Raw genomic sequence first — 12,050 nt, 5'->3', positions numbered from 1 at the left:
GAGTGTATATACTTTTGTTATTGTAGCCCTGAGGAAGTCGGTGGGTGATGCCCCCTAAACGAGACACGTGTTGGCTAGGCTACGTCAATGTGATAACATGAACTATCTGTGTCATTTGGAAGTGATGACTTCTTGAAAATAAAGAAGAAGATTTGGGTTTAGACAAATATGGCCTTACAATTTTTTTGGACATGTTTGCTCAGGATTAAGATTTATCTTTGTTACTGACATTGGTACACCAGGGCGGGGACAGTATATGAGCTCGGTGGTGTCATCTGATGTCGGTTCTGATCCTCACTGAGTCCAGCACCCTATACTGGCGATCATGGAGATGTGAAGTTGCCAAATGCAGTAGGACTCCTGGGGTTGTTCTACAGATGAGGAAGTTTCTGGTAGATGGAGCATCCATCATAAAGATGGTACTGCAGTTAAGTAACTTTGTTTTCATTGATTTTTTCCTAAATCTTTCACTGAACTTGGTAATTCATACTACTTCATTCAATGTTGCTTCTATTTGTAGAAAAGAGAAAAATGAAATGTACTAATAGTGTTTCTGTCAAGTATTTATACATTTTGTTATCTGTCTTTTAGGGTGAACATTTTAGGGAAGTAATGAAACGAATTCAGGCAATGTTGGACATACAAGAGAAAGAGTTTGAAAAGGTAATTCCATTTTTTTTTGGTATGTTTTTTTTAGTACTTGATATATGCGTCATCTAAATGTAGATTCCTCACCTTGTGAAATTCCTTAGGCGCCAGATCAGGAAACTTTTCAGCAATTCCCTTATGCATCTACATTTGACATTATGAGACTGCCTCTTCGGGAGGATCTTCTGTCGCAACAGCAGGGAACAGGCCTCCACCTCCATGTGTGGAGATGGAGCGGCGACAGTTGACAGCTTTCAATCTTCCTACCGAAGTCTGTGATGTCATTCTGGCAGCCAGGCGTCACTCCAAGACGGTATACGCATGCAGGTGGAACAAATTTGTAGCATGGTGTACAGCAAAGGCTATGGATCCCCTCTCTACCCCTTTTTGAGGTCCTTCTGTTCCTTCTCTCCTTGACCCAGCAGGGCTCTGCTCTGGGCACTATCAAAGGTTATCTTTCGGCCATCTCCGCCTTTCTATGGCTTCCAGATCAGCCTTCTCTTTTTAAGTCCCTGGTCGTTAACCATTTTCTCAAAGGCATTACACACACGTTTCCTCCCGTGCCTCTCATAATGCCTCAATGGGACTTAAATCTTGTCTTGTCTTGACCTGTCTGAGTTGCACTCCTTTTGTGCCCCTTCACAACTGTCCTTTACGTCCTCACACCCTAAAGACTGCTTTCCTGGTTGCTATCACCTCTGCCAGAAGAGTGAGTGAGCTCCAGGGTCTTTCTTCTAAACCTCCTTTCCTTTCTGTTTATCCGGACAAGGCGGTTTTAAGAACCTGCCCTTTCTTGTCAAAGGTTGTCACGCCTGTTGGACTTGGGCCTTCTGGCAGGTTCACCCCTGAACTTTTTGCCTTGAAGTGTAGTGATTTCTGGTCTTTGCGCACTTTGACACTGGCGCAGTGTAAAGTGCGTGCGCTCCTTGAGTGCGTGGAGTGAGATAGGCCTGCCCTCCCATAGGAATGCATGGGGAATGTATGGGTCCCTGGTAGTTCCTGATGCGTGGGGAGTGCAGGCTCGAGTTTGGTATGTGTGAACTCGTGGGAGTGAATGCTGCGCAACGGTATGTGTGGCTTGTATGTGTCTAGTGGGGAAGGGCCACTTCTAGACATGGCTGTGTGTGTGCAGTGAGGGTGCTGGAGGGTGATTGGCTGGAGCTGGCTGGCATGCCAGGCTCCAGGAAGTCTGGATGGGTCTGCCCGGTGGTGAGTGGGAGATTAGCATGAGTGATGTGTGGGAGAAGTGTACCTGTGTCCTGGATGGGCTGGGTTTTCCCCACACAATGCTGGCTCCGCCCCCTTGTGGTGCGTCTAATGACCCAAGCCCTGCCAGTGAATAGAGAGGGTGGTTGGGCCATCAAGAGTGCTCCAGAACCAGCTGCGACTGGTTTCTCCCCCACCCTGCACCCTTAGACAAAGGATTTGTCTGTATAAAAAGAGGCTGTGACCTCTTGGAAAAGGTTCTTGTTTGCTGCTTGAATCCTACCAGGGGCGTGCTGCTGCTTGGGCTCAGGGATGGCTTGCCTCCCTGAGCCCTGCCCAGCCCCTGGCTTGCTGATGGACCCCTGAAGGACTTGCTGTTGCCCTAGCGCCTGGGAGCGCTTTCCATTTACCCCTGGTGCATGAGAGCGGTATTCTGTGTGCCTAGCGCTGGGGGAGCGCTTTATTTGCCTTTTAGCGCTTGGGAGCGCTTGATGTCCTGCTAGCGCTTGGGAGCGCTATGGATCTCAGCCGGTGCCCACCTGGCGTTATTTGCCACTTTTTATTACCTTCAGCAAGCGAGTGTCCACCTCGCTGTATATTTTATTCGAGGTGCCCAAAGTTGGAATCACCGCCGCGGCCCTCTCGCGCCGCAAAGCGGAAGTCAGGCGGCCGGGTGCCTGGAGCGGGGCGGGACTTCCGCTTGCTTCAGGAAGTCCCGCCCGCCGCCGCGCCGCGATTGGCTGTCTGCCCGGATGAGGAGCCCCGGAGGAAGAAGCCGGCAGAGAAGATGGCGAGATGCTGCCCGGGGCTCCCTTGAGCTGTTGGGAGCCCCGGTGGTCCTGCGGAGAGCTGGAGTCCTCGAGAAGAGGAGAGGACCCCCCGCTGGAACCGCCGCCTGGGAGAGCCCCGCAAGCCTGCCGCTTCTGACGAGCAGCCGCACCAGATGAAGAGGAGTCCCCCCGAGAAGCCCGGTGAGTGAGGAAGGGCTGGGGGGGGAGCTCCGTGAGGCCCAGTGTTCACTGTGCCAGTGCAGGCACAGAGTCAGAGCGGCCCCGTGTGCACAGAGGGCCGCTCCAACGAAGGGGGCATTGAGGTATTTCTTAGAGCCCCGAGAGGCTCACAGGGCAGTGATATTTCGAGCCCAGAGAGGCTCAAGAAGGCGCCACAGTTGTTTGAAGAGCCACAGAGGCTCTTGAGGGCAGTTTATTGATTTCGAGTCCCTGGAGGGGGGACTCCAACATTGGCACCACATTTGCTCGAGCCCAGAGAGGCTCAGGGGCATTGCTTAATTTGAAGGCCTAGTGGGCTCCAAACTGCGCCTATGTATGTTCTAGAGCCTAGAAGGCTCCCCGTTTGCACAGTTTTGCTTCCCGAGGGGCTAGTAAGCGCCCTGGCGCAGATCTGTTTCCAGCTGCCCAGCAATTAGTGGGCAGCTGCACCGTGTAGGTCTTTCTTTCCCTAGGGACATGTTCTGGACTTTAGGAGTGAGGCGCACTCCTTCATCCCTGGCCTTCCCCAGCTGCGCAGCACTTAGTGCCAGCTGCAGCGTTTAGGCCCCCCTGTTCTGTCCCTCAGCTGCCCAGCACTTTGTGGGCAGCTGCTACGTTTAGGTTCTGGCGCAAGTGGCGCAACCTGGACCCTGGACTTTGATGTAAGTTCATGTTAATGTGATTTCTGCAAAGTGCTCTTTGCTGCACCGCTGAATGTGTTGCTAATACATCATGTGCCTTGTTTCTCTGAATGAATGTTATGCATTGCATCATGTGTTTTGTCCCCAGGTCTATGCCCCTACTTGATATTGTGATACTGAGGTGGTTGTTCTTGCTAGTGCAGGTGGTGCTAGTAAGGTCCTGGTTCCCTGCGTGACCTGTTCCTAGGGTGGTTAGGATTGCGTAGGGGGGACTTACCAGTTACCAGTGGGTACTGGTTGTGTGCTTTATGTCCTATTTTGTGTTACAGTGATCTTCTGTTATAAGTGATCCCAAGGGCTTGATACTAAGCTTGCCCCCTGACCAGAGTCCCAGGACCAGTGGACTCTATGGTGCCTTCCCTGCCAAATTGCTGGGACTTGTCTGATCTCCCTGGGCCCCTGGGGCCTCGCTGAAGTGTGCCTCGCTCGTTCCCCTCGGCAGCTCGTGCCGGCAGCCCGTCCAAGCCTCGAGCAGCGCCGCTCTCCCCTGAGCCGCGCCGCTTCGCTGGGTCGCCCGCATCCTACCTTCCCCTTCTCTTCTGAGCCGCACACATTGGTCGCCCCAGAGAAACGCTTGTACCGTGCCGGCAGCCCGTCCAAGCCTCGAGCAGCGCTGCTCTCCCCTGAGCCACGCCGCTTCGCTGGGTCGCCCGCTCAAGCTTACTAAGGAGGTCACTCGCATTATCCCGTGCAACCAGGACGGAAGGTACTGTCTGATAGGCTATGTTCTAAGTTCTAGGCCTACAAGTATTGTATGGTTACTTCTAAAAGTGCTGATTCCTGACAGTGGTCCAGGTGGCCCTGTCTTGTAAATAATCCCTTGTAAATTCTGCCCGTGCCTCTGGCACATTGTAAAGTGTGTTTTATCTAATGTGTTTTGGTGTAATACAAAGGCTATTTTTATATAACCTTGTGTGGAGTTTCCTTTGTGGTGGGCCTTTGGGTGTTGCTGCTGGGGTGCGTGCGCAAATACTTAACTTACATCGCCTCCAAGTTTAGCCTTGCTGCTCGCGCCACGTTACCTAGAGGGTGAGTAGGGGTTATCTTGGCGTGTAACTCCCTTGCCCTGACTTGGGAGTGGTGGTCTCTGACTGACTTTGGCGAAAGCCCTGGCCAGCCAGGGATCCCATTTCCAACAACGCCCTTCCACATTGGGCGGACCATCACTTTGCCCACCTTCTTTCCGCCTCCGGAGGAAGAGAGGCTCCCCCTTCTGGACCCAAAACGTGAGCTCTCGTTCGATCTGAAGCGCACACAACAGTTCAGGGTGGATGACGAGCTCTTTGTTGGCTACGTGGGTGCCAAAAAAGGTCAGGCCGTGCACAAACGGACCATCTCTCGATGGGTGGTTCTGTGCATCAAAGCATGTTACTCCTTGGCTAAGGAGCCTCCTGTGGGGCTGCCTTGGTACGTGGCGTTCCTTTGCAGGATATTTGTCACTGCCTTGGTACGTGGCGTTCCTTTGCAGGATATTTGTCAGGCAGCTACGTGGGCTTTACTACACACGTTTACCAAGCATTACTGCCTTGACAGCCAAGTCCTGAGAGACGGCTTCTTTGGCCGTTCCTTTCTCCGTGACTTTATGGTGTGATCTTGTTCGCAGACCCACCACTGGGGTTGGTATTGCTGGGGTATCGATTTTAAGGTAAGGAATCTATCACTAACGTGTCTCTTTCAGATGCACAAGTTACTACTTGTGAAATGATATATCTGTAAGGGACATTAGTTAGTGATAGATTCCTTACCGCCTGTAGGAAGGTTGATCCCTGACTATGGTTGCCCCCAACTTTTTGCCTGGTGTTTTGCTGGTTTTCTGACTTAGTTGACCTGAGGCCCTGCTATTCAGGACCTCAGGCCCACTGCTCTCTCTGTAAAATGGATTCCATGTACCTTAGGTACATATCTAAATTGGATACTGAGCCACCTTATCAGTCCCTGTACAGTGTACCTTAGGTACCCAGGGCATAGGTGTACCCAGGGCCTACCAGGGGCTGCAGCATGTATTATGCCACCCCTGGCTGGCCATCCAAATCTGACACAACTGGCTGCACGACAGCTGGGGCAAGGTGGTGTACTCACCCTTTGCTTTAGATATAGTATACCTATATCTAACCCTAAAATGGACACACAGATCTCCTATCAGTCACTCCTATGGCAGGCCTTAACAATCCTGAAGGCAGAGTGCTTGGAATCGTGTGAGATGGTGCTCTGGCATGAGCTGAGCCTGTCTGCGGCTTTCGGGATCCATCCCTTAGCCGTTTCCATGATATCGCATACCATATACTCTTAAGTGCATTATAATCCTCGCGGTTATGTGCCAACTCTGGTATCGCTTTATCAAAATATGTCGAGTAAGGTGTCATACGAATTGGAATACTAACCCCTCGCCAATTCTGGCGACGGGGTTAGCATTCCACCCTTCTAGAGGGACACGACATGCCTGTAACCTATAACCCGGTTAAAAGTCAGACAGAGCCTTAGCATCCACAAAATGGATGCTGCCACCGAGACACAAGTCTGCCCTCCTGCTGCTGGGAGTCCTCCCAGAGCAGGAGATAAGGACAAAGGGTTTCCTGCCAGGGGCGGTGCCAGCACCGTCCCAGACAGGGTTTTGTGTATTGTAGGTAGGCAGGGCTTTAGAGGAAGGTGACTGCAAGTAGCACCCCGGTGCTCACTGTGCATAGGCCGGCTTGAACCAGTTCCAGGGTCACTCCAGACCCTGTGCTGGGGAAAAGCCCGCCAAGGAAGTGGGTGTAACCACCCCCCTCCTAGTCCCACCCATAGGGCAGGACTTAGTCGCGTGCCAGCCCCTTTTTACAGGATAAAGGTAGAGACTGGCCCCCTTCCAAATCAGATCATCTTTGAATCCTGAAACTACTTTCTGCGAAAGGAACTCAAGACTTCTTCCTAAGATTTCTCCCTTGTGACTAAGGAGTAGTCACCCTGCACCCGCAGGCACCATCTACAGAACACTGCGGTCTGCTGCACGTCCTTCCTCCGGAATCCGACTGCCCAGCTCGACGAGACCCGGCTTCCCTGGCACCTCTGACCTCTACCCACCTCTACAGCACAGCTGAGAACCGTGGGTGCGACGAGACCTCGAGGGACCGGCCATCGCCAAGACTGCACGACTTCTGCACAGCAAGCCCGCCGAGTATTCCACTGGTGAGTGCTTTGGGGTCCGAGAAGCCCCGACTCTGAGCAGCTCCAGCTCCGAAGTGCAGCCCCCCAGCATCTCCACGATCTGCGTGGGGCCCTTCTGCTTTCCGCTGTTCACCGCGTTGTTTGGCTACTAGCCCGTTGGCTTGTGGCCTTCCTGACGACGCCCGACGACATTTCTGCTGCTGGTCTGGTTGCTCCAGACTGGCCCTTGCTCCCTCCCAGAAGAGGAGCACCCTGGACCCTCCTGGTCCACTCAAGACGCCATTTTGAGTCCACCGCGTGGGCTTGAATTAGCCAAGGCTTGTTGCCCAATCCTGGGTAACTTCGACGCCAACAACTTCATCCTTCGTGGGACAGCTCGCACCTCCATCCTGGTCGCCGACAACGCCTCCTGGTCCGAGAGACTGCAGAACCCAGCAGCGCCCACTCACCTGACTGCGGTGACTTCGCCCGGTGCCATCCTGGTGCCCACTTAATCACTGGCTAGTGATTCAAGAACTTGGTCCCCTCTGCTTTCAGGTTTTCTTCTTCCTTGATCCAGGCTTGGATCCATCGAACTTTCCTTCACTGGTCGCCTGCCAGCAACTTCTTCCTTCCAGGCTCCCGGTCCGGCAACGAGATCCCCGACGTCTTTTCAGGCCTATGCAGCTGCAGCCCCTGGGCTAGGTAACTTCGGCACTCCGGTGTCCCAGCATAGCCTCACTATCCAAGGGTCAGGATCCACTGTCGTTTTCTTCCTACCAGGTCGGGTTCGCCCGTGAACACTAACTTTGCCTTTACTAGCCTCCATAGACTTTGTCCCGCATCCCGCGTGAGAGTGCACACTCTGCACCCGAGTCCCCTGGGCCTCCTAGTAGTAATCTAACGATTCCCTAGTCCAGTCCTAGCGATTCCAAAGCCTATTAGAACTGTTACTTACCTGCTAGTAATTCGCATTCCACTTTTAGTGTATATGGTTTTTCGTGCCCCTCGGGCATTTGTGTAACGTGCTAACTTAAAAGTATTTTCGTAAGAGTTTTGTTGTGTGCTTAGCACCCTGTCCTCATAAAGAGTACAGGGTTGTTGTGATTCTAATAAATACATTGTTTATTTTCATAACACTTGTGTGGTGTCCTTTCACTGGGTGTTCAAGGGGTAATGTGATGGTAAAACAGCTGGCTTAACACGCCCTCTAGAGTCTTAGCCTTAGACTGCTCGTATCCATGCTACTAGGATAGCTGGTCTATAAGGTTGACTTACAACCAATCATCAATAAGGGTTGTTTGGACTGATATATAGTGATCACTAGAATAGTGAGCACTGCACATCAGGCCAACTTCTCACATTGGTGAGCAGCGGTTGGGATTTGAGCTTGCTGTTGTTTTACCACACATGCCCTAAGAATATCTTGTGAAAGATCACATAAGTACTAAAGGTACATATAACTTAGCTTAGAATACTCTGAGTTCTACTGAACCAGCTGTTGTAGCTCCTAGGGCCTAGCACACCCTAAACTACAACTCTAGCAAGGGATCAGTAGGCAAACATATAGTGTAGGTAAGTGCACCACTTACACCTCACTAGAAAAGCATGTCGACTCAGGGGGACTCTACTGAGACTCCCCTGGTCAGTGTTGACCCTCCACAGGTCACTTCAAGATATGCAGCTCTCAATTTTCAGGAGATGAGGCAACTCTGTGTCTCCAGGAAACTGAAGCAGGGGTCTAACCCCACCATTCCCTTTCTGATAGGTCTCTTAGAGACATATGATGCCAGAAAGCTCTCTGTTACATGAGAGCATGCCAGCCTTAGAGGGAACCTCTGGGGATCCAGACCTCCCCAACACTGATTCAGCAGTTGAGGAGGAGGATCAGGAGGTACTCTCTGGGGATGAGGTAGACAAGGGTCTTGAGGTAGTCAGAAGGCTAACTAGGACCAACTTAGACTTACTTGGGCTAGGATCTGGGGGCCCCCCAGTACTAACCCGAAGTGGGCCTAACCTTGGAGTTAGGAGAGATAGATCTCTTTCTAGGGACTCCAATAGATCTCTGCACTCTAATGCCTCTTCTCAGGGGAGAAGGAATCCTCCACAGAGGAGATTTACTTCCCCTCAGAGAAGGGAGCATGAAGCTAGGATGAGACAAGCTGAACTGAGGATTGAAAGGGAAGAAATTGCCCTGGCCAAAGAGAAGCTTGCCCTGGCAAGAGAGCAGCAGATGAGTGGGCTAGCTCCCACTGGTGGCAGCAATCTCCCAAGAGATAGAGAGAAGGGTTTAGATACTAAACACCTGACTAAAATAGTGCCCCCCTTTAAGCAAGGGGATGATATCCAGAAATGGATGGCTGCTCTGGAGAGGGCCTGCACTGTGCAGTGCATTCCCCAGAGTCAGTGGGCAGCTATACTGTGGCTCTCCTTTGATGGCAAAGGTAGAGATAAGCTCCTCACTACTAGAGTTGAGGATGCTAACAATTACCAGGTCCTGAAAAATGCACTGGTTGATGGGTTTGGCTTAACCACTGAGCAGTACAGGTTGCTGTTCAGAGATACCCAGAAAACTCAGTCTCAGGACTGGTCTGACTTTGTTGATTGTGCCACTAAGGCTTTGGAAGGCTGGCTACTGGGTAGCAAGGTTACTGACTTCACAGGATTGTATAATCTTATTATGAGAGAGCAAGTCTTAAATAATTGTCAGAACCAGTTATTACACCAGCACCTGGTAGACTCTGATCTGACCTCTCCACAAGAATTGGGTAAGAGGGCAGACAAATGGGTCAGAACCAGGATTAGGCCCAAGAACCAAGGTGGTGACCAGAAAAAGGAATCAACCAAGCCTCAAGAGAAGGGTGGGAATAAATCTCCAGATCAAACCACATCAGGGCCCCAAAAATCCTCTGAGGGGGGTGGGTCCCAGAATCCTTCTAATAACCAAAAGAAACCTTATTGTTATCCCTGTAAACAGGTGGGTCATTTGAAAACTGACAGCAGTTGCCCAAAGAATAACAATAAGGAGAACATACCCCCAAGTAACATTCCCAAACCTCCTGTTACTACTAGTAGTAATCCCCCAGGTGGTGGGAGTGCCCCCAAGAATTTGGGTGCATTTACTTTGGGAGTTCCTGGGGACTCTGGCCTAACCAGGTCCCCAAACTTAGATACTCTTGTCTGTGAGACTGGCATGGGGTTTGCCAACTTCACAACTTGTCCCAACACTTTGGGCAAGTACAGACAGGAGCCCCTCATCAATGGTATAAAAGTTGAGGCCTATAGAGATACAGGGGCTAGCATCACTATGGTGACTGAGAGTCTAGTCCCCTCAAGGCAACTTTTACCTGGTGCCACATACCAGGTGACCAATATTGATGGAGTACAGAGAGATCATCCCATGGCAGTGGTCAATCTCAGCTGGGGAGGTGTCACTGGCCACAAGAGAGTGGCAGTGTCACCAAACTTGCCTGTAGATTGCCTACTGGGGAATGATTTAGAGCTTTCAGCCTGGGCTGAAGTAGAGCAAGAAACCCATTCTAGAATGGTAAACACCCATGGTAAGGTTAGTGGGGCAGTGTTAGCCACAGCCCCAGTCCAAGATGTCCTCCCTGAACAGGTCAGGAGGGTTGTGCCAGTCACAACCCAATCTCAGACAACTTCCTTCCCAGAACAGGTTGTCAAGGCTGTCATGGTAACAGCCCACACCCAAACTGAGCCCCCTCCTGAAAAGGTTGGGAGAGTTGTGATGGCCACAGCTCAAACTCAGACAGATGATAGTGTTGTGAAGCCTGAAACTATGGATCACTCCACTCAGACAGAGAGTATTGAGGAGGAAGAGAAATCTCCCTCCCACCAGACTTTAGGAAAAGATCAGCCTCCTCAGGGAACTGATCTGACCCCTTGTGAAGAAACTGCCACAGAGGTAGTCAGGCCTAGCCTGGCAGAACCCCTGATGTCAGTGGACCCTTCCAAGGTGGGACCCAGTCTGGAGCAGGTAACCTGCCCCTCTCTACCCTGCCTCAGTCAGCCCAGGGCTGTAGAGGTCAGGGAGGCCAGTGTTGGACCCCAAAGGGCCCCCTGTCCAAAAGAATTCCCCAATCAGCAGATTAAGGGCACTGAAGCTAGTAGACCTAGCCAAGTGAAAATAAGACACACTCCTGAGGGATCCCCCTTAAAATTAGTTAGGGACCTCCCACAGATGGACACTGTTGGGCACAGCCAAACTTGGGACCTGAGGGCCCCAGACCTGAACTGTCCCTCCAGTAAGCCAAACAGAGGGACCCAACCTCCAGCTGTAGGTAGCCAGAGGCTGACCCTGAGAGCCCAAAACAACTCAGTCTTGGAAAGAAAGGCCTCTATGGTGGATAATGATTGGAGGAAGCTGAGCCCAAAGTTAGTGGAGCCTCACTTCAGTACTCCATTTCAGCACCAGCCTTTTTCTTTGACAAAACACACCACAGGTAGAGATTCCCTATGGTGGAGACCCTCAGACACCCTTAGGGTGAGGGATTGCTTAGTGGACCATGACATAAGGGGTAACCATGCCAGTACTGGTACTTCCTTAAATGGCCACTTAGGCAATATAGGCTTACCTGGACAAGGATAGCCTTATCTCCTTTCGTTTGGGGGGGGGTTATGTAGGAAGGTTGATCCCTGACTATGGTTGCCCCCAACTTTTTGCCTGGTGTTTTGCTGGTTTTCTGACTTAGTTGACCTGAGGCCCTGCTATTCAGGACCTCAGGCCCACTGCTCTCTCTGTAAAATGGATTCCATGTACCTTAGGTACATATCTAAATTGGATACTGAGCCACCTTATCAGTCCCTGTACAGTGTACCTTAGGTACCCAGGGCATAGGTGTACCCAGGGCCTACCAGGGGCTGCAGCATGTATTATGCCACCCCTGGCTGGCCATCCAAATCTGACACAACTGGCTGCACGACAGCTGGGGCAAGGTGGTGTACTCACCCTTTGCTTTAGATATAGTATACCTATATCTAACCCTAAAATGGACACACAGATCTCCTATCAGTCACTCCTATGGCAGGCCTTAACAATCCTGAAGGCAGAGTGCTTGGAATCGTGTGAGATGGTGCTCTGGCATGAGCTGAGCCTGTCTGCGGCTTTCGGGATCCATCCCTTAGCCGTTTCCATGATATCGCATACCATATACTCTTAAGTGCATTATAATCCTCGCGGTTATGTGCCAACTCTGGTATCGCTTTATCAAAATATGTCGAGTAAGGTGTCATACGAATTGGAATACTAACCCCTCGCCAATTCTGGCGACGGGGTTAGCATTCCACCCTTCTAGAGGGACACGACATGCCTGTAACCTATAACCCGGTTAAAAGTCAGACAGAGCCTTAGCATCCACAAAAT

At 51.3% G+C, this 12,050-nt stretch overlaps 1 protein-coding gene across 4 annotated transcripts in view; it reads left to right on the top strand.

Moving 5' to 3' along the window:
• The window catches only part of USP7 (ubiquitin specific peptidase 7), a 1,709,027-nt gene that overhangs the window by 1,570,857 nt on the left and 126,120 nt on the right, over positions 1-12,050 (top strand). For all 4 annotated transcript variants that reach the window (XM_078663105.1, XM_078663106.1, XM_078663108.1 and 1 more), the window contains one exon: positions 592-663. In XM_078663105.1, the coding sequence (XP_078519231.1) occupies positions 592-663 (72 nt within the window). The remainder of the gene's footprint in view (positions 1-591; positions 664-12,050) is intronic.

This window comes from Lissotriton helveticus, chromosome 10 (genome assembly GCF_964261635.1).
Source record: "Lissotriton helveticus chromosome 10, aLisHel1.1, whole genome shotgun sequence".
NCBI lineage: Eukaryota > Metazoa > Chordata > Amphibia > Caudata > Salamandridae > Lissotriton > Lissotriton helveticus.
Note: the sequence above shows the minus strand (reverse complement) of the source record. Positions and strands in the feature narration are given on the sequence as shown.